Source organism: Orbicella franksi, chromosome 1 (assembly GCF_964199315.1).
Source record: "Orbicella franksi chromosome 1, jaOrbFran1.1, whole genome shotgun sequence".
Taxonomy (NCBI): Eukaryota; Metazoa; Cnidaria; class Anthozoa; order Scleractinia; family Merulinidae; genus Orbicella; species Orbicella franksi.
This window is the reverse complement of record NC_138145.1, coordinates 26707726-26729266: the sequence shown is the minus strand read 5'-3', so window position 1 is coordinate 26729266 and position 21541 is coordinate 26707726. Positions and strand designations below refer to the sequence as shown.

At 40.9% G+C, this 21541-nt stretch overlaps 2 protein-coding genes across 2 annotated transcripts; both read left to right on the top strand.

Annotated features, from left to right (window-relative positions):
* The first annotated feature begins 10 nt into the window (after positions 1-10).
* LOC145499932 (ER membrane protein complex subunit 2-like) lies at positions 11-1556 on the top strand. The gene has a single exon (XM_081479450.1). It carries the CDS (start codon positions 76-78, stop codon positions 964-966), a length of 891 nt encoding a protein of 296 aa, XP_081335576.1. The 5' UTR covers positions 11-75; the 3' UTR covers positions 967-1556.
* A 10-nt stretch (positions 1557-1566) lies between these two features.
* LOC145499943 (uncharacterized) lies at positions 1567-20456 on the top strand. The gene is made up of 13 exons (XM_081479460.1): positions 1567-5159; positions 5385-5519; positions 6017-6203; positions 7478-7738; positions 8346-8501; positions 9339-9413; positions 10176-10250; positions 10926-10987; positions 11566-13015; positions 13794-15541; positions 16386-16618; positions 17630-17836; positions 18590-20456. The coding sequence occupies exons 1-13, from the start codon at positions 4890-4892 to the stop codon at positions 18960-18962; spliced, it is 5232 nt and encodes a 1743-aa protein (XP_081335586.1). The 5' UTR covers positions 1567-4889; the 3' UTR covers positions 18963-20456.
* Positions 20457-21541: the final 1085 nt, after the last annotated feature.

The window sequence follows — 21541 nt, the reverse complement described above, 5'->3', positions numbered from 1 at the left end:
TTTACCCCACCCCTGACGAATACCAGAATTCTTTTGTAATAAATTCCTTACCACGCATGTCATTGTTTCTTCAAGATGGCGGACGAAGTAGTTGACCTCGAAGTTGCTCGCCAAAAAATGAGGCAATGGCGCGATGAACCTCTTCGTAATAGCGAAGAAGTCACTGAACTTGGTGAGTGTCTTATTCTAGAACATGGAAACAAGCTCGGAGACGAGCTGTGGACGATTTACGAGCAAGTATTCTTGGCTTCGATCGACTGTCGAAAAATGGATTTGGCCACCATGTGTTTGAGGGAACTTAAAACACAATTTCCCAAGAGCATACGTGTGGAGAAACTGAATGCCATGCGTCTTGAAGCGTTTGAAAAGTACGAAGAAGCCGAACAGATTTATAACAAGATCTTGGAGGCAGAGCCAGCGAATGCTGTTGTTCGTAAAAGGCTTGTGGCCATTCTCAAAGCACAAAACAGAGTGGGGGAAGCTATTAAAGAGCTCAATGAATATTTGAAAAAGTTCATGAGTGATCAAGAGGCGTGGACTGAATTGGCAGAGCTCTACATCTCGCAGCAGGATCACAAAAAGGCGAAATTTTGCATGGAAGAGTTGATCTTAATGAATCCTCACAACCATTTGTTCCACCAGCGATACGCCGAGATCCTCTACACCCTTGGCGGGAACGAAAACATGGAAAAGGCCAGGAAATACTTCGCACAAGCTCTCAAGCTTGACAATAACAACATGAGGGCTCTGTTTGGGTTTTTCCTGGCTTCAGCCCATTTGGCGAATTCCTCCAAAGATGTCAAGACAAAGAAGGAAAATTCTAAATTTGCTACCTGGGCGGCTACACAGGTTAATGAGAGGTACCAAAGTGTCAGTCAAGCACAAGAGGAGGATAATCTATCAGAACTGGAGAACATGCTGGAATCACTGCAGGTCGCTATTCCTCAGAATATTCCTTCCCAGTGACTTAGTGAAAACTAGCACAGCATGCATGCCTACTTTATATTTTCAAGGCATAAGAGTGTGCACATGTACATGTAGATGTATACTCACAATACCAGACTTCTTTTGAGGTTGTCGACCTTGTAGTCGGCATTTGTTACGTAAATATTTGCTTAATATGTTGATATGTATGGGCCTGTCAATCCAGTATCTCTTAGAAGCTTGGTGCATTCACAACATAAAGCTGATTTTCTTTGAACTGTTGTGATATTTGTATGTTCTATTTAATCCCCTGGTATCAAGAGAGATCCAGATTTCCAGTTTAAAAATGTTGATATACCCACATTGCAGGATTAGTAAAATTATAGGCTACTTCATACCTTTGAGAGTTTGGAATTAGTCACGTAGAGATTTTAATATTGTGACACGGCAGGCCTGTCCACATCTCCTTTAGCCCGGGGCATTCTCTCCTCAAGTTACATGTAGCATAATGTATCTGATTTCATAAAAATTCTTGTTTTGTGGCGATTTCAATTTCCGGTAAAAGAGAAAACAAACAGTGGTTATAAACATAACAAACATATCATGTGAAACGTCTTTGTTATGTTTGTAACCGCTGTGATCAAATTTATTTCCATGATTACTTTCTTATTTCCAGTTAATTTGCCAGTGATCATTTAACACATTGAGTACATCTCCTGTAGAAGAACAGTCTAATTAGTGGGAAGCCTTGATGTTAAACTTGTGCTGACTGAAGCAAGGGAGCAGGTAGGGGGGTCCTAGGGTGCCTGTGACACCCCCCTCCCTTATGTAAGCATTTTTTGAGCAAACAAGCTACAACACGGTGTGGAGGTGGACATGACAATCTGGCAAGTACCCTCACTTTGTCAAAGTGTGACCCCCCCCCCCCCCCCTTTGAAAAATCCTGGCTAAGCCCCTTTGAAGTGTTGACAGAGGGGCTCAAATTTTTTTGCTAAATGTACTTTAACTTTTTCAGTGCTTCAACCCCTCTAGTTTCAAAATTTATGGACTGATTTTCTTTTGTAGGTATAATCCTCAAGGATCTTGAAGGATCCTAGCAAAGATCCTGCTGAGATCTTACCAAGGATCTTTGCAAAATCTTGATAAAATCCTTGAAGATCCTGAAGGAAAGATTCCTCAAAGATCGTTGAAAGATCTTCACTGAATCCTCAAGGATCCTAAGGTGATTCCTTAGTATTGCATTGCGCATCCTTGCTACGCACGATTTTCGCGTCATTAGCGCGCGCACATGAGCGGGTGCGCGTATAGAACGTAGGAGATTTCCCTCAAACTAAGCTCGATAGCGAAATAAATGTTCCGTTTCTCTTAAACGAACACGGTGATCCCCACTTTTTATTTCATAATTTCAATGAGAACAATATCCTCAATAACTGGGAAAAAAATTAGCAGAAGTCCATGGCTACTTTTTTGGCAAATGAAACTTATACTACAGAGGGAGACATAACGGGCCCAACAGCGCATGTCCAAATTATGATCCCTTAAAGGATAAAAAAATGCAGGGTATTTGAAGACATTTTTTTTTCTGGGACGTAGATGAATAAACAATCAAAGAAAGTAAAACGCTGTGTGATATAACACGCTGCATTGAAAAATAATCAAGCTTTTTTTGTTGCGCACGGAGATTACTAAAAGTCACCTAAATAACCGTATTTGTCAGCATTGTGGCGTGAAAACAAGCACGGTGACCCCCTCTTTTTACTACGTTTTTAATATCTCCTTGTCCTGTAACAACAGCACACCAAGTTTCATCGGAAATCTATGGCGGGTTCTTTTACTAGGGAACCACCTTAAAGGATCCTAGCAAAGATCCTTGAAAGATCTTTCCATTAAAGATCTTTGAATTTCTTTTAAAGATCTTTACAGGTCTTTAAAGGATCCTTAGGTAAGGTAAGGTAAAGTCTGCATGCGAGTCAAGTGGCCCATCAGGCCGGAGCTTATCCCGGTTTCTGTGGCATGAAGCGACTAGGAGTATTTCTACTCCCCCCTGGATGGGATGCTAGTCCATCGCAGGGTTACCCCCAGCTTTAAGTTCGCCGGTACCCATTTATACACCTGGGTGGAGAGAGTCACTGTGAGAGTAAAGTGTCTTGCGCAAGAACACAACACAATGTCTCCGGCCAGGGCTCGAACCCGGACCCCTCGATCCGGAGACAAGCGCACTAACCATGAGGCCACCGCCAAAAGATCCTTATCTTTAAGGATCTTTGGCAGGTCCTTGAAGATCTTTAAAGATCCTCAAAGATCGTGTCAGGATTCTCACCAGGGTTAACTACCCAAACTGGATCAATTATTTGGCAAATCTGCAGGCCAATTGTTGTTTCTGTCATACCAAATTAATGCACGCATTTCTATAACCACACGTACATATTTATCAACCGTATATTATTGGCGAATGGTTGACGGGGACATAATATTATTATTCTCTCTAAAGAGCTCGTTACAACGCGCCTTTATGGATCGGAAAATCTGTACTGCCCTTGATTTCTGTTGCGTGACATTCACGCTTTACGCGTCTTCGCGTTTCACAGACTCGAGTGCGCGATTCACCCACCCTCGCAACGAGCGAGTCGCGTTGACCAACTGTGCGTGACCGGCAATTGACTTATCGTTGTTTTCCTACATAATAAACACTCGATGCATATTTCTCGCCCAACACAGCTGTACATTTGATTGAACTATCATCAACAACATTGAGGACGTCGAGTGGAGAATCCATTTACAGGTACCTTTTTGAACATTATCCAAGTTAATAAACTAAGGGTTGTCTTTTATGTAGTGGAAACGAAACGATAATGTGAAACTTTGTCATCTCACAAAGGGCTGTCGCTTTCAATAATTCCGAACTTTATTCCAGGGATTCAAACAAGAGCTTAATGATGCAAAACACAACATTTTTACGTTTGTTTAATTATCTTTTTTTAGCGGCCTTGATATTTTTTTCAGTTCCATGCGACACGCTCAAGTCAGGGCAGGTTCGAGATCATTTTATTTTTTTTACCTTCTAAGAAAACAAACTCTCTAGACAGGAGCTACTTAGCTCTGTAATTGTTATTGCCTTTTCTAGCTGTAGCGACTGACCTCAAACACGTCATTTCCTTTTGATTAAGCCATGATACTGGATGGTCAATGTGTCCTTAAATGGCCGCCGGAAGTCACGGTCACCACCTCATTCATTCAGCGGAAGTTGACGTTTTAAATAGACTGAAGTTTAAAACTGAGCTTAACTAGAAAACAAGCAGAGTAGATTTGATCAGTTAAAGGGAAAACATCGCGAACTCGCGTATTACAAGGTGGGTTATGTACGGATCAATTCAATGTTGCTAGTTATTTTAATGTACCGAGTCTCTCTGCATGTGTCCTTAACTTGCACATTAACTTTTGCAGTTAGATTTAAGAAACATTTTCCTCATGTTATAAAGAATACGGAACTGGTCGTGTTTAACTCAAATGCGACGTAAGTCAAAGCTAGCCGAGAGAAGGCAATACGGTATTGATCATTCGTCCATGCATGTACCAACAGGGTGAACTTCAGTTGTCAAGTATGCTAAGTGGCATTAAAGTGGAGTACTGTTATTTTTTCAGCTTGCATTGCGCTTTAAGTAAAACCGCGCCTCAGCCGATCACAAATCCAGTTATAAAGCCACTCGTCAGATCCGACGGAATATCTTATCTGTACAAAAGTGCTTTAGTAGCAATTTATTAATGAGTGTCAAATGGGTTAGATCTCTATAGCTAGCACAAGTGATTTCCGCCAACGTTCTGCGCAAGCGTTCTGCGCGTGGTACGGAAATGGGAGGTTATACTCATAAATGTGCGAAATCTCTGTGCGTGGAGTGGATTACGCTCGGCCAATAACGAGGGGAAACCGATGAACCATGTTTGACGACACTACTTTATCCTAGCTTATGACAGGTTTGCATTTGCGTTTGGTGTGTGAAACTTTAACTGATTTTAAGTTCTTTATGATTTGTTATTTCTCAGGAGAAATGGCCGTGTGTTCCTCTAGAATAGTTATTTCCAGATTGGTTCTCCTATCAAGCCTGCTTCTTGGGTCACATTCGTTCGCCGGTAGAACATCCCGAAGATTTATAGGCTTTCCGGAATCTGGCGAGAGAGTTAACTACAGTAATGCAAGGGATAACAACAAGACACTGATTATTCGCCACAGTTTACCAGTAAGTAACTCAATTTACATGTAATCCTCTACTAAATTTGTCGATCCGCCAAAAAAAATATTAATAACATTAACCAGCTGAGATAGAAAATCTTGGGGATGTATGTTAGGTTCAACTGAAGATAACTTCTTTTACTGGCTCTAATCGACTGTTGGGTATACTTTGTATCGTTATTTTGGTGAAAAGTTTGGTTCCGAGTATTTGTATTTTTTCTTTCTTTGACAGGGAAGAGTAATTTTTCACGAGAGCAGTGAATTCTGGATTGAATTGCTAACGACAACTCCAGAAGAACAAAATAAATCGCAAGTGAAAATATCGTACACGTCCATCAATGATAATCACACTATCTTGCTACATGTGGTATGTCGAGCGTTTTTCTTTAATTTTTCCTCTTCATTTCTTTACCTAACTACCTATACCTATCATCTACCTTCAAACGTAACCGGCCTAACCTAACCTGCCTAAAATCACTCTATGTACACATCGGCCCCTCCCCACCCCTGTGCAATGTTGACAAAACGCTTTCATCTAACTCAAGTTTTTGCATTTTACCATTTTCTAACATTGAAAGGGGGAATGGGGGTGCTGACACTTATTCTGTAGGTATTACGGTTATGATTTCATGTTTTTGGTCTTTTTACAACAAAATTTGTCCATGCCTTGTAGCTACCTTCCAACGTACTACTTGCCTTCGTCCACTTAACATGTATACATGAACGGTCATGAACGTGAACTTAAATTGCTGCCTTCATGACCACCAAATAACGTGCCTCCGTAGCGTAAAACCCTTTCCTTGCTAGACCCAATCATTTTTAAACAATTCTGCTAAAAATGTGTGATTTTCTCTTTTTCTACAGTACGAGCCCAGTTTACCAGAACGAGCTGACACCAGTGAGAAAGATAAACTGCTCGTTATAATACTCGCCAGTGTGGGATCTTTTGTTGTCCTTGGACTTGTGGTGTCTGCTTTGTGTTACTGTTGCTATTGGAAAAGAAGGCGAAAACCCATCCTTAAAAAAGAAGCTACGAAAGAGTTGGATGAAGGTTGGTGCTTCTTCAAAAACTGCTTGTAGAACTTAAAACTGTTATTGTATTGTTTGCTTGTTTGTTTGTTAGTCAGTTTGTAAACGTAACAGATTTCCTTCAAGGTAAGCCTTGGCAGCAAAATAAATGCTCCTTTTCTCTTAAACGAGCTCGGTAGCCTATATTTTTTATTGCATAATTTTGGTGTACAAATTACCCTCTTTAACTTAAAAAGTTAAGAAAAAATTGTTCAGAACGAAAAAAGATATAGCTAAAAGAGTGAACAAAACCGTTTACGCGAGGATGCGAATTATGACCTTGAAAACAACGATTCGAGGAGCGTTTTGAGTTAATGTCGTTTAGAATTGTGTGATTTTTCCATAAATTGTATATTAAATTGTTCTATGCGCCCGAGACTTTCTACCTGTCAAGATTGTTTTTCAAGTATTCCTTTAATAACCTTTCCTTTCACCTACCGCAAATTGCAACGTGAACTGATGAAATAACGCGCGTGGTTAGGCATAAATGGGTTAAGATTGGCCCATCATATCTCTTACGAGCATGGTGACCTTTTCTTTTTATTGTATTTTTCGAAACAGTGTTTGGTAGGGAACATTCAGGGAAAGTTTGAAAAAATTGTACGGAAAGTTTTATTTCTGACGAATCACCTTACAGCATGTTTCTAGGTAAATAAGCCTTAACTAGGCTGACGTTAGTTTAGTCCGCCTTGAAACCAGGCATAGCTAGCCTTCTCCACACCCGCTCTTAATTTCTACGCCTTCATCGCTCTTGTCGTCTCCTGGTAGAGAAGCTTAGTAACAAATGTTGCCAAACTCTGATACTAACGACTAGAACAAGATTTTGATAATGACAAATGGTATGAAATTCCGACACAGAAAAACGTCGCTTAATTCTGGTAATTCTAAGTAATTCTTAACAGCGCAGAGACATGAACAGTTTGAAATTCTGACATTGGCAAAATGTCAGCAAATTCCGACTTGAGGAGACAATGATGTAAATACGCAGGCACCAAAAAAGAGGCCTAAAACTGACAAATGACACGACGGAAATTTTAACACTTATGATGCTCAGTTCTGACAGGGGCGTGCCTATATAGATCGCGTATCTTGAAGACAGCTGAAAAATGACTAAAAGCTGAGGTCAGCTTACCGTCAGGGTTTAAATAATGAATGCAGGGATGGCTTTCAACTCATCAAACCCATGAAATAGATGAAGCGCCAAACCTGGTAATGCGATATTTTGTACTCACAAGGGATTTTTCTTTGACTTTTCAGAGAATCCATCTCCTGAGAGTCACCGCGCTTCCCACGTTGGTCTAGGACCTGGTACATCTTTGTCAAGTGGTACTCATTTATTGGTTGTGGCCGTGTGCGCATGCGCTCTACACGCTCAATTGCAGACCACCAATGTCGAGATAAATGTTTACTTCCCTGGAGGATTGCTTCGCTCTGACTCCAGAGTATTCCTGAGTTCGGAGAATAATAACGAAGTGAGAGTGATAAGCAACGACACACAACTGAAGATCAATGTTTTTGGTAAGCATGTGTATGACCTGCCATTAAAACCTCGCTTTCAAGAGTATTCCAAATTGTTATAGTCTCGTCGACTCAAAATTCTTGAAAAAAAAAAAAAAACCTGCCCTCGTTATGTTACAAGGAATGCAGTGGCGTCCATTTTTAAGTCCAACTCTCTTTTTTCGTTTCTACCTTTTGGCTACAAGTTACCTACAATTATCTATTCTTAGTAATAAATAGACGATTGTAACGCGCGACCCGTTACCGGCGCCACGACGCATATCATATCACGATTTAGTATAAATCTACTAGCGTTCTATCACGAATGTCGTTCTCTGATTGGCTACGCTACTCACTATCTATTCTGTGATAGATAGTGAGTGGCGTAGCAGTGTGCCCTCGTTAACAAAATGACGGCCGCTTCTTGGCGTTTTCGAAGTGTCTGTGAAGAGGATTTAGATAAAGTTTTGAACGACTAGTAGATTTATACTAAAACAATTAGATTATTCGCTGTCGATTTCTATCACGCGATAGAAATCTCGAGCTCATAATCTAATTGTTTAACATATCACGAAGTAGCGTATAACAAAACTACCTTGTTCTACATGTAGTTGTTCAAATGTTTCAGATGTTCCCAGTGCTGGGCTCGTGTCCGACAATCTGTGCATTGATAGAAACCTGACATGCGCAAATGGAGCTTGTGACCCTCAGACAGGAAAATGCGTTTGTCCAAGAAAAATGCGAGCCATCAGGCAAGAGGGAGGAGTTACACGATGTGTATATAGTAAGTGGAATATACCGAAACAGTGTCACATCCTGTCCAAGTGTTAGCAATGCAGGGCTCCAAAAAAGTGCGTCCGTTCGTCTGGGACAAGTAGATTTTCCTGCTGGGCAAGTAACTTTTCATTGTTATCTGCTCGATGAGCAAGGGATCAGGCAAGTTGTCTGCCAGCTAAATTAAAAAACAAGTAAACTAAGACTTGCCCAGGGCAAGTAGAATTTGAGAGCTACTTGTCCAAAGGGCAAGCTAGAATTCAAGTTTTTCGAATCCTGCAATGGGGCTCATATCTTGTTACTTTCAAATTCTACACAATTTCTTCGAACGTGTAAAGAATTGAAAATTTAATGTTATGCAAGAGCTGACCTTGTTCTTGATCATTTTTTCAATCTTGTGGCTTGTGGTTCTCATAGTGTTGACATTGTAAGAAGATTTCGTATGTTGACTCAGGCTTAGGTACGAGCCTAAGGTAGGATAGTTTTCATTTGCATCATATATGATGCAAATGAAAACTGTCCTACCTTATGTTGTCGGCCTGTTTGCCTACGAATAGGAATGGCAAAAATCGATATTGAGATTTTCACTGATATTACTGACAAGAGCTAGGTACAGCTTGGAGTTGCTTAATGTTTAACGTTAACTTTGTGTGATAGCGTGTCAGTCTCAGTATTGGAAGAAACGAGTGTCCGTACACTCGGGTTTTATTAGCCGGCTTAGTTAAAAGGAAATATATGGACTTTTCTAAAACAGCCAAGACAGCAGTACAAGATGTCCGTATTTAGTGGGTGTCCTGTTCTTGTCAAATGTACTTAAACTTAAGGCACTTGTTTCTGTTTTCTAAAGGATGCGACCAAAAATGTCAGAGTGGATTCTTTGAATTGTCTTCTTGCAACCACACTCATCAAGCAGTCTGTAAAAGTAAGTTTCAAAATTTCTCCTTTGTGTTAATGATCGTGTTAACATTCCGTAGGATGTCTAGTTTTGCGTGGACGCCGAGTTTTGAGTGTACGAGGAGTTTCGTGAGAACCTCAAGTTATGTTACGTACGTCGAATTTTTTTCGACGTGAAGTTTTGTGTGGACTTGGACTTTTGTGTGGTTGTTGTGTTTTATGTGGTAGGCGGTTTTTGAATTGTTTTGCGTAAACGTCTAAGGCTATTTTTTGTAGTCGTCGAGTTTTGTGTGGACATAGAGTTATTTGTGGTCGTTCTGGTTTGAGTGGAAGGTCGGTATCGTGTGGTAGTGGGTTTTAGTAAGACATATTTTCCCTACTTCTGTGGTCGTCGAGTCTTCCATGGGCGTCCAGGTTTTTTGATGTTTCTACAGCCTTGACTATTCTTTTTTGTTTTGTTTTTGTTTTGTTTTGTTTTTATTTCCATTTGTGTAACTTCAGATAACTGGTAGTCTTTCGTATGGGGGTGGCTTGGGTGACAAGCGCTCTCGTTTGCCGATAGAACGTTTGGAGTAAAATCGTTTCTCCCGCCATTTTGTTCGTTTAATACTGAAGGAAAGTTTCATCTCAGGCTGCTAGTTGATTTGGTTTGGTTTCCTCTCGACTGAGTAATTTTAATACATAAAAATACGGTGCCATTTTTATATTTTTACGAATCAATTCAATAATAAGTCATATTCCTTGACATTTTATGGATTGAACATGATATATTTTCTGCTTCTACTTTTAGTGTGTCGTCCTCCGTGTAATTTTAAAGAATTCGAATCAGTACCGTGTGTAGGAAAAACAGACCGGAAATGCGCTGGTAACTTCCTTCATTTCGACTTTGATTTCTTTTCCTTTTATTATTATTGTCACTTTAATGTAAACTACGGTTCTTTTCTATGTTCCTCATAGCATTCTATATTACCCGTCCCCTCCCATTTTTTCACAGCTGCGCAAGTGATGTACCAGTAAACTAATTCAGGCCTTGTCCACGCTACGCCGGAGGAATTTGAAAACGCCCTTTTCACTCTGCAAACGCATAAAATGTTTTCCATCCACACCACGCCGAAGAAATTTGAAAAGGCAGCAATAACCAGTCATTTTGAATTTGTGGTTGAGGAAAACTTGGGCAGGAAAATCATATTCGAGATGTCATCGTTTTCGAAAAGCTCCGTTTCAAAATGTTTCCGTCCACGCTAACACGCAAAGCCGGCGTTTCAAATTCCTTCCGAAGCCGCCATCGTTTTGAAGAGAGTTTTCGAAAAGCTCCGCGCTTTCGTGCCGGATTAGTGTGGACGGTAGGCCTAACCGTAGAAATAAAGCTACGTTTTCAAATTCCTCCGGCGTAATGTGGACGCTGCTTTAGGTAGTTGACGGCTATAAAATGGTACTGGACGGTGTAAAAGTTTTCGAGACAAGAAGTGGCAAGTCGGGTAGGGAGGTCTTACCTTTTGCCAGTCTCGGCTTAACATTTTGTTGTTTGTTTTTATTGTAGCCATTTCTAAACTGCCGCAAATTAAAGTTTCCCCCAATATTGTCTACGAAGACATTTTAAAGGTAAGAATCTTTGTCATTACCCGTTACTCGCTGGTAATTTCAGTACATTAAGGCTAAAGACTAACCCGAGTAATTGCATGTGCCTATATTATATAGAGGACGAGATATAATGCAAGAACCCTTCGGTTGTTATCAGGCTGTTATATTTCGGTATTTGTCTATACCATCTTCAGACTAAACTTACACACACAGAGCTCGCATTTTGAGATTAAAACCCTTTTCTCCCGAATACCGTCTTTGTTTTTGTTTTTCACGAATGTCTTAATTGCTAATTACCACCTTTTAGTATTTAAAATCTGAGCTCTATGTATATAATTTCACTCTGAGGATGGTATAAAATAATTCTTTGCTCCGCAAAGAAATGCTATTAACAGTACTAGTCTTAAATTCCTAATCTGCTCCAACGATCCCAGGTGACGAACTATATCAGTTCTGATTGGTTGCACAATGAATTATTACTGTGTTATAGTGTTTACAATTCTTATTGGGCATGATATTTTTATGGTAATAATGTCGGAATGCAGCCATTTGCTTTATTTGTATTGCGTTAAATCTATCATTTTAATTCCTTTCTCCAGGTTAAAGCTAGCCCACCTGTGAAACAAACTATTTTTAATGTGTCCAGCAATTCCCAAATATGGCTCAACAGATCCAGTGGTCTGGCAATTCAACTTCAAATTCGCCACGTCGACTTCAGCACGACATTTGGGGAGGTCAAACATGACGTCAACGACAACAGCAGGCTTCCAAATGACCCGACGTCACAAGATATTGTAAGAAATTTCTGTGATTCTCCTGTTCCAGACTATTATCGCATAAACTTACAAGAATCCGCGAACGAAGTGCAGATTATTAAGGGAAAACCAGATACCCCATGTCCAAGGTATGATGGCGGATCGTCAACAATACCAGCCCCAGGAAATTTACTTTCATGCAACGGAGCAGAAAATCCTATTGTTAGGCTTTTTGGCGTCAAACATAAACCCGAAGAGTTCTGGAAAGAAGAACGTTCTCGAGCATGCTACAATCTTAAGATGGACTGCAACAAATGTCGCGATGAATGCACAGTTCGTGCTCGAGAGAACCCTATCTGTAATCTTACAAAGGGTAGCGTCAATGCAGATTCCAAGCAGGAGTTCGGGGAACACTTTGAGTATTGCTTTGATTGTTGTTTTGAAGAAAACTGCATTTGTCCGAGCTGTGCGTGTACTCAGTACAATGCTTCATGCATCGGTTCACAGTTGACTTGTGTCGGAACCAAACAGTTTACCATCCCTATCACCCCTATCTTTCCTAAAAGGGGATTGTTCAAGTGTCACGTGAAACTATCTAAAGGTCCTATATTCGAACTCGAGACAGCACTGTGGAAAGATGGAAAGCTATTGAGAAGAACTGAGAAAAATGTTAGGAACTACAGTCAAGAGGCTGTCAGAGGGACAACAGGCTACGATTATGGCTACATGATCCTGAAACATCCCTCTGTAATTAGATACGACAAGAGAAAAATCATCATGATAAGTGGAAAGGCTGGAGAGTCGAACTTTGATGTAGGATGGTACAAAACCGAGCAGGAACTAGAATCCCTGAATCCCGCAAGCGTACTCTCCTTTCAGCCAACAGAGCCGTTCAAAACCAACACCAACACTTGGTCAAAGGAAGATTGTCAAACTTTGGACGCTGAAAAATTTGCAATAATCTCATCCAGTACGTCGATAAACAACGTTGAACCTTTCACACAGCTTACTGCAAAGATAACCCATGAGCAGAACACTCGGTTGTATAAAGTGTACAACAAGTCCGATTCGCAGAAGGTCAGTTTTGAGGTACCACCGGAACGCTCAGTCCTACGACACACATTTCCAGAAACAGTTATATTCAACGATAGATCGTTTACTGGCAAGCTGTTTAAGAACAGGACTTTCTGGACCATCCGCTTAACTGGTCAAGCTAGTTCGTGCCCTGGCTTTTTCGTGGTGCGGTTGACGGATCAAGATCGCCCCGACGTGGAGGTGTATCATTATGACATTGGTGAGTTGGTCTATGCTCTTCCCACCCCCGCGCTTTACAACCAGAAGGTACATCTCATTAGAAAGTTTAGTGCGTCATATCGCTGTAGACTACGAGTAGTCCCTCTTTCGATTAGTCCGTCGTACGTGACGCGAAAGAAAACCGCGAGACAAAAATGGCCGCGCGAAATCCTGCCGGCGAGGAGCGCGCACTCCTCGCCCCCAGGATTTCGCGCGGTCATTTTTTTGTCGCGTTTTTCTTTCGCGTCAAGCACGACGGACTAATCGAAAGAGGGACTACTCGTAGTCTATATCGCTGTGTAGCCGTTTTCGAGCCTTTCAGTATTTTGGCGGCTGTTGCTTGAACATGCAGCATGTTTCATTCGCGTTTTACGTATTCAAAATCTAAGGGACCAGAAAACTGTGTTTCTTCTTAGGAGAGGTTAGGCTCGATTACCAGCCGCTGTTTCGGGAAATGAGCCCACGCTCACCCTTCCCCCTCCCCTTATCTCCGGGGAGTGGGGGAGTAGGAACTTGGCCAGACCCCAGAGAGCGGCGGAAATCGGACCTAAAGAGAGGTGATCGCAAAGGAAGTTACAAAAGTAGTGTTGAACGTGGCTGCTACCGTGACTTAGTTAGTTAGTCAGTCGGTCAGTCAGTCAGTCAGTCAGTCAGTGAGTCAGTCAGTCAGTCAATGTTCACTTACGTGGTGTGTCCGTCAGCGCTTCTACTGTAAAAGAGGCTTTTATTCATATACTCCAGATATGAGTATTTATTTTAATACATGTATTTCTCCACAGCAATAATCAACGAAGACTGCTCGTTTAAAGTAGAGTTCCATCTTCCGTCGGGTGGAGACACAAACATGATCGACAAACAGTTTGTTGCTCGCCTTACGGACTCACGCAAAACGATCAAGCTCATTCTTGTGAGCTCAAGACGAATACCTGAATTCGAAATACCTGACATTGACGAAGATTTCGATCTGAAAAAACTTGAAGTTTTGATTCCTTTTGGCGGCGCAGCAGGAGGAATGTTCATTGTGCTAATAGTAATCTTGATCTACGGCTACAAAACACGACCAAAAGACAGTTATCACCGCGACCGAGATAATGACTTGCATTTTCGACATATCTTGTTTGTTGTCTGGTTCGTCGGCATGAGACTGGTGAAGAGTTTTCTCTTAACACTGACTGTTCTGTTTGTAATACTCACCGCTATTCACTACACGAACGTGAAGACGTTAGAAAAATACGAGTCATTCCATGAACAGCGAAAACAATTGGAGGATAACTTTATGCAGCAGATGGACACGCACAAGGCGCAGGAAATAAATCGACAGTGGTCGCTACTGGGAGAAGGAAAGACTGTCTGTGGCCAGAAGTTAAAAGAGCTCAACGCGTTTTTGGAGAGTCATTTCAAAAGCATGCTAGAAAAACAACTGGAGGAAATGAAGCGGAAAAATATAATTCTTGCCGCTGAGAAGCGTATTAAAAAGCAGTTTAGTGCGACGAAAGCGAAGTTCGAAAGAGAGAGAAAGCGACTGAACGAACAAATGGAAGCTTACAGCAATGAAATCAATTCCAGGATTTCCCAAATTCAGAGAAAAATAGAGGGCAGCTTTTGGCTGCAAGCTGCCAAGGGGATGTACAATTTTTTGGACGGCCTTGCAAAGGTTTTTGGAAGTGGCATTGGAAAGCCATTTATACGGTGGGTTGGGCTGTCAGTGAATTTTCCCAGCATTGACGTAAATCTTGCCTCGTTCGATGACATTTTCAGTGATTTTAGCAGCGGCAATTTGCTAATTCCTCAGACAGGCTTACTGGACACGAACTTTTCCTTATGGCAAGGAGATTTTCAGACAGACATAAAAATAAACATCAATCAAATTTCGGTTCCAGACTTGAACATATCTCGTACGCTAAATAAAGGCAGAGCCCAAGAATTGCTGGCTTTGGAATGGATCGTGCAGTTGTACAGAACCGGCGTGGTTACCACCATTTTGATCATTTTGGATTTTTTGTGGTTTGTTTATCGACATAGCAGGACGTACCAGTTAGCCGTTGTGCTCATTCACGGCTTTCCGAAAGTTTACAAACTGGAAAAGATACAGAAAAAGGAGGAAGAGAAAGAAGAAAGGAAAAGGAAAAAAGAAGAGAAAAAAGCAAGGAGGAAGAAAGAAAAAGATAAAAAACTCGAACTTGTCCAAGACGAACATTTGGAGAACTACGAGGGTACAGAGATGAAATCTATGGAACGTACGAAACAGATTAGTGGACTTAAAGAGAATACAAAGTCCAGTGCAAAAGCCACACCTTTGAGTGAAGCAGACATGCCCATAGGCAAGAATGCCCCCAACAATTCAGTTGAGTCTGAGAAAATAATTAGAGAGAATCAGGATATCGAGAGAGTCGATGCTCCAGATGAAGAAACCAAACCAGACGAGTCCAGAACCCGCAAAGTGATTGGCCATGGCTTAAAGGGACTCGACAGACTAAATGCAGTATTTCTCAAGTTTCTGATCAAGATCAAGGAAGTTAATTACCAGGTATCCGAGCTTTTGTTTCTTATTTATAATTTGTAATAACTACTTCTAGAAAAATTGAGTAGACGGTCTTCATAGGCGTATCAAGGTGATGTCAGATGACAGTCCAAATTGGTCAAGCTGTAATTGCAGATCTGGGAATACTCAAGAAGAAGGGGGTAGGGGAGGGGCAAAGTGGGGATAAGACTTAACCCAATCAAAACAATTGTTCCTCAAAACGGGGAAGCAAATAACCCCCAACCCCGCCCCTCTTGGATTCATTTTCCCCTTGGATTCATTCTTGCCCTCAAAATCCCCAGAACGCGTCAAATAGATGCGCACGGTTTCTAAAGAACGAGCAGTAGACCATGCTTACCCTCGGCTCGCCTGGTATTCTTCTTAAAAAAAGAGCCAAGAATCACTCCGTTCAGTCCATTCTTCTCTCGAGTGCCATGGTCGAATGAACTCTTTGAAATGCTAATCTGTTTCTAGTTGTTATTTCTAGGAGATCTGCCACTTTTATTTTGTATTGTGTGACCTTTGGAGTCACTGAACAATCCTTTCACATGCTAGCACTTGCAAAATTAGTATGAAACCTTTTCAGTTTAGCTTTCGTTGTTTCGATAAGGTAAAGAATCATCCGCCCGTCGTTGTTGATATTTTTCCTTGAAAAGGAAGGGATTTTTAACCCAGACATGTTTTGACGTAGTCTCCTTCGTTGGAAGAGCGTTGTCGCGGACGCTTCTCCCCGTGAAGACACTAATAACGGCTGCGAAGGAGACTGGTCATAACGCAGTACATACAAACTTCTTTTATCAGTCATATCGATCAAAACCTGTTGTAATTCTTTTTTTTTTTCTTATCGCAGATCAACAATACAAACTTGGTTCCCATGTGCGTTCTGTCGGTGATTGGCATTCTGTCCGTATATGTCGTCATAGTAACCGCTAAACACTCATTGAACGTGGAAACGTTGGATGTAGTTGGATATTTCGATCTCAAGATGGCGCCACTGCTGACCATGAGGAAGATTGTCAACACAAGAATAACATCGAACGCGTTTTTGGTGAACGATGTTCATATTCCTTACTACGAAAACAGGTGTTGTATAATAAGTCAAATTATTCTAGCATTTTTGTTATTTCTCTCGGATGATAAATTGTCGTAAGCATAATTTGTTGGTTCTTTATTAGATAGATTCCATGTTGCTGTGCGTCTGTTTAGTAATAGATCACAGAAAACGTCAAAATGTGGTAAGAACATCAGTGACACATTCGGCTATCGCCTCGTGTGCCACTGTTTTTGTTCTTACCACATTTTCACGTCACCTGGGAACAGACGCACGGCAACATGAAATATATTTGTTGAACTGATTAAATAACTGATTGTCGTTGATTAATGTCAGCGAGGAACACTGTCGTAATCTTGTTTGAATGAGACTGGAGACTAAATGAACCGTTAGGTTTTCGAGTTAGCGTCCAGCCGAGTTATCTAATTGTAGGACAGGAGCGAGCGCACTATGGAACAGACATAATCATATGCACCAAATTTAAACCTTTTTCTACGACAAGTAGATGAAAAAAGTCTCTTAACCCTTTCACTCCCTTGAGGAAAAACATATTTTGTAAAACGGTATCTATGGACCCAAGAACCACACATAGTGTACCGTTTGAAATATATTATTTGTACGATACCATACATCATACTAACAGCCATGGAGGAAGCCTCAGTTTGAATTGAAAAGCATTGAAAATGAAAAAAAGCAAAACGTTAAAAAATATCTCACTCCTTGTATACGGTAGTTGAGGTACACCCCTGAATTATAGCTTAATATGCAGCTGTTAATGTGTGGGTTCAGTATTGTCAGATATTAACTGAACCTTAAAAGGCTAAGAGGAAAAACATGCACAATTTGTAGGGGTGGTTATTCAAGTCCCATATAGGAGGGGGTATGATTTTATGCTTTCAAACGACAGATCCGTCCAAGACCTTTTTACAGTTCAAATTTGATAAGAATTGGACACATATTGAGCATGTAATGGTATTTTGTGCCACGTGGCACTCTTGGGAGTGAGAGGGTCAACGGGTTCATTCTGATTTTTTCGTTTCCAGAGTAAATTCCAGGATAGCGTTTTACAGGAAGAAAGCTAAAATGTACCAGGCATATCAATGCGCAAAAGCTGATCTGTATAACGAAGAGTACTGCTCGTGGGTCGAGGAGCCTGGGACGAGCTGCGAAGGAGTTGGCTCTTATAACCAGGACTTCCTCAGCAACCTGACGCAGTTTGAATGTAACTTAGAACCAATCATACCTCAACGGTGAGTGCTGGATAATGCGCTTCAAAATCTATTCTTTATTTTGATTGGTAGGGGTTACAGAATTTATCGGATATAAAATACCATGCAATTAGAAATGGTAATTTTTCTCGGACTATTTTGTCCAAGGGGGAAAGGCGCAATGAGGTTAACCCTATGTAAAGCACCAACCTGTGAGACAAGGCCAGACCACAACACCTCGAACTCCGTGCCCCACTATTTGCGATAAAAGTGTGGGTTCTTTAACGTCCCCTGCTAACCGTGTAACACTGAAAATGAAGGAGACGGAACACGGTTTATAGTCCTTATCCGAGAAGACATGAAAGTCTAACCATTTGCAGATGTAATTATAAAGGCAACACATTCTCCTCGGTTATTTTAAGACCCCGAGGGTTGGTTCGGTCTGGGGCTCAAACCCTCGACCTCCCGCACAGCAGTCTAGAACTCTACCAACTGAGCTAACCTGGCGGCGATAAATTCCCATCCACCCGGCGGGTCAGGCGAAATAAAGTGTCGCGGGACCCATAGGGTAAAACTCAGTTCAAATAACGGAGAAAACATTTACATGGACATGTTTGCCAAGGAGTGATTCCCTCCAAAGCTCAGCGGCTAGGGAGACCAACTGGTATCTGGGAGGTCGTGAGTGCGAATCCTTTCTCCTCAAGATTCTTTGGTTTTCTTACGCTCGCTACATGCTGAACATTTCATTTTGCGCAAAAAAATTAATTGTTGATGTTATTTCCTTTTCTCTTTTAGATTCACTAAATTTGATCGCTTTCGCTACAAAGACGTCCACAAAAAGGCAATTGCTCCCTACGTGGCTGCTCTTCGAGGCCTCATTCTCAACACATTCTACATGTTGTTGATCGCAATTGGAATTTTCATCATTTTTCGAATCTTGGGGATTGCAGTGTTCGTGCTTCTTAAGAAATTCGACCTCGTGCGTCAAGTTAAGCACTATCAAACCAACCAAGATCTCAAGAAAGAGTTGACCCTGCCCCACTGTATCAAGTATCCTTCCAATGAAAGCATTATAAGACGCGTTGGACCTCTTCAAATGTCCGAGGACATGAAAGAGACATTTGGTCCCAGCATCCATGAAGGAAAAAGTCTACAGTGGGTCAAGTAATTAAGGAGACGATAAATGGTACAGATATCACATCTCGTGTACGAAGGATATCTCATTGGTTTTCCATTGACTGTTGTGAAGCCAACACTAAAGTAATCCTATGTCAGCTCTTCACAATTCAACGCGCTTAAACTGCGCACCGATAAACGAACAGATCGCAGGAAAAACGTGGACTGCTATCGCCAAGCGCGGAAAAGCTGAGCAACTAAAATCTCTTTTGTTGTCATGATTGAACAAGAAAGCAATTGCAACGCGATATCTTCGCTAGCTGGTCAAGTTTCCATTTTGATGAAGTAAGAGAGCTAAGCAAACACAAAAGAAATCAATCGGGTGTCGAGTGAAATCGCGAATTTCCTTATTTTTGCTACTTCGCTCTGTGATTGGTTAAAAACCTCGTCACCAACTCGATCAAACAATCAGGTGCAAAACCAAAACCAATCACGTCTCGGTCGCACGCATTGATTTTTCCGCGCTTGGCGATGGTTACGTGCATCTGTTGTGATTTTCATTGGTTGGTTGTGTTGTTTACGTTTGATTGGCAATTGTGGTTGCTTTGGTAATTTATGACACTCTATTGAAAACCGCCCTACTGATGCATACAGTCAAAACTGCAGTATCTGTAATTCTGTAATATTGCTTTGTCTAACTTTGCGGCCACGCTCAAAGTTGACAACATTTGCAATTCTACAATATTATTTTAAAAACACATATATGGAACATGTTTTCCATGTTTCCTAAGAGTTGTTCGTGCCGGTATAGGTTATGTATATAATACATTGGATTTGTTACCAAGTGTCGTTCATATATTTTCCGGTTGCTTACTTGTTGTAATATTTAATAGGGATATTCATGAGATTATTACATCGACACGAGCTTTTTAAGGGAAAATATTTTAATATTGTTTTTACCACCCGAAAATAAGTTATATCTTCTCGTCGCCGTGCAATTTCCTCCATTTACAAATAGTTAAGAATCGCCTAACTTAATTATCCCCATTGTAGTAGTAAAGGTATCGTAAGAGTAGAGTATGGTATTGTAAGTATTAAGTATTGCATTGTAAGTAGTTTTTTTCTTTGTTGTACTAGATAAAACAAGGAAAATATCGCGTAACTTTTAATAAAAGCAGAATTATTTTTTTACCATTCAAACTACGCAGTAAGATACACCGAAGGCACTAGTTTCCTGTGTGCGTTGCTGACGTCAGCATCAAGTACACAGGCTGAAAGGAGCATTTTTAGTCTCGTCCTGACCCACCATAGCTAATTATTTCCTTCCACGTAAGGGAATTAATAACAAAGGTCTTAGCAAACGTGATACAACGTTTATTAATTGAAAAGGAGAAATGGACTGCAAGCAGTGTTAGTTATCTTTTTGCGCGTTTTTGGGTTTGCTCCCCGCGGCGATCGGCTTAAAGGACAAATTACACAAAAAGAAAATTGACATTAACGCATTGTAGCGGTTTTAAAACTTAGTGAATACGCTAAAACCGCCGACCGCTCGTCCTCCTCCCCCTCGATCCCCGTTATCAATACTCCTACCCCCTTTCATCCCTTAACCTTGATATTTGTCATAGGGTTTCTGAAGGGTACCGGCGATGCCTAAGTGGAACACACCCATTTCTTTTCGACGATGTCTGGTAGTAGATAGGGTTCACAAGATGTTTTGCTCAACGTGTTGGGTCTTTTCCCGTACTGACCACGTTAGTAAAGCGATTGATTGATTGATTGATTGATTGATTGATTGATTGATTGATTGATTGATTGATTGACTGATTGATCGATTGATTGATTGATTGATTGATTGATTGACTGATTGATTGGCTAATGAAAAAAAAGAAAGAAATGAATTCGATACTTTTGGAAACTTTACGGCATCAGGAGTATGCACTTTTAGCACTTATAGGACTTATGAGTAAATCTAGTTTTTCATTCAGTGTACTGTATGTTTACATTCACAGAGATATGGTAAGCCGTATGCTATCGCTTGCTAAACAAACGTTTTAATGAGCAGTACAATAGCTGTACACGTGCGTTATAATTCTTGGTACATTTCTTTGCCGTCTTCTGCAAAACAACAACGTGAAATGATTAAGTTCTGTGTTGTCTAGAGTACGTGAAGCACCTGAACAACTACGCCTAATTTTTAACTTGCTATTTCGAGTTTAACGCTGCAAACCACGACGGCAACGGCAAGGAGAACGTCACCAAACAAAAATTTTAATAAGCAAAACAATAGATGTTCAGGTGCGTTATAAATCTTTGTGCATTTCGCATGTCGTGCTCTGCAAACAACGGCGTTAAATGAACAGGTTCTCCGTATTTTGTTTAAGGGAAACATCATTTTAAACTTAGCCTAGGCCTGAACAAGTTTTTATTTCGGTAGGTACACGGAACAGATCTGATAAAATTTATTAGTTGTTTAAATATAGATATCGTCCTGCAACTTAACTGTCCCTTTCTGGTACGCTTTGGTGGCAATCAGGTGAGTTTCGTTTGTATTTTGGCGATACAAAATACTCACCCATGGCGAGGCCAAACGAGCCAGATACGTCGCCGAAGCGTACCAATACACTTAATGTT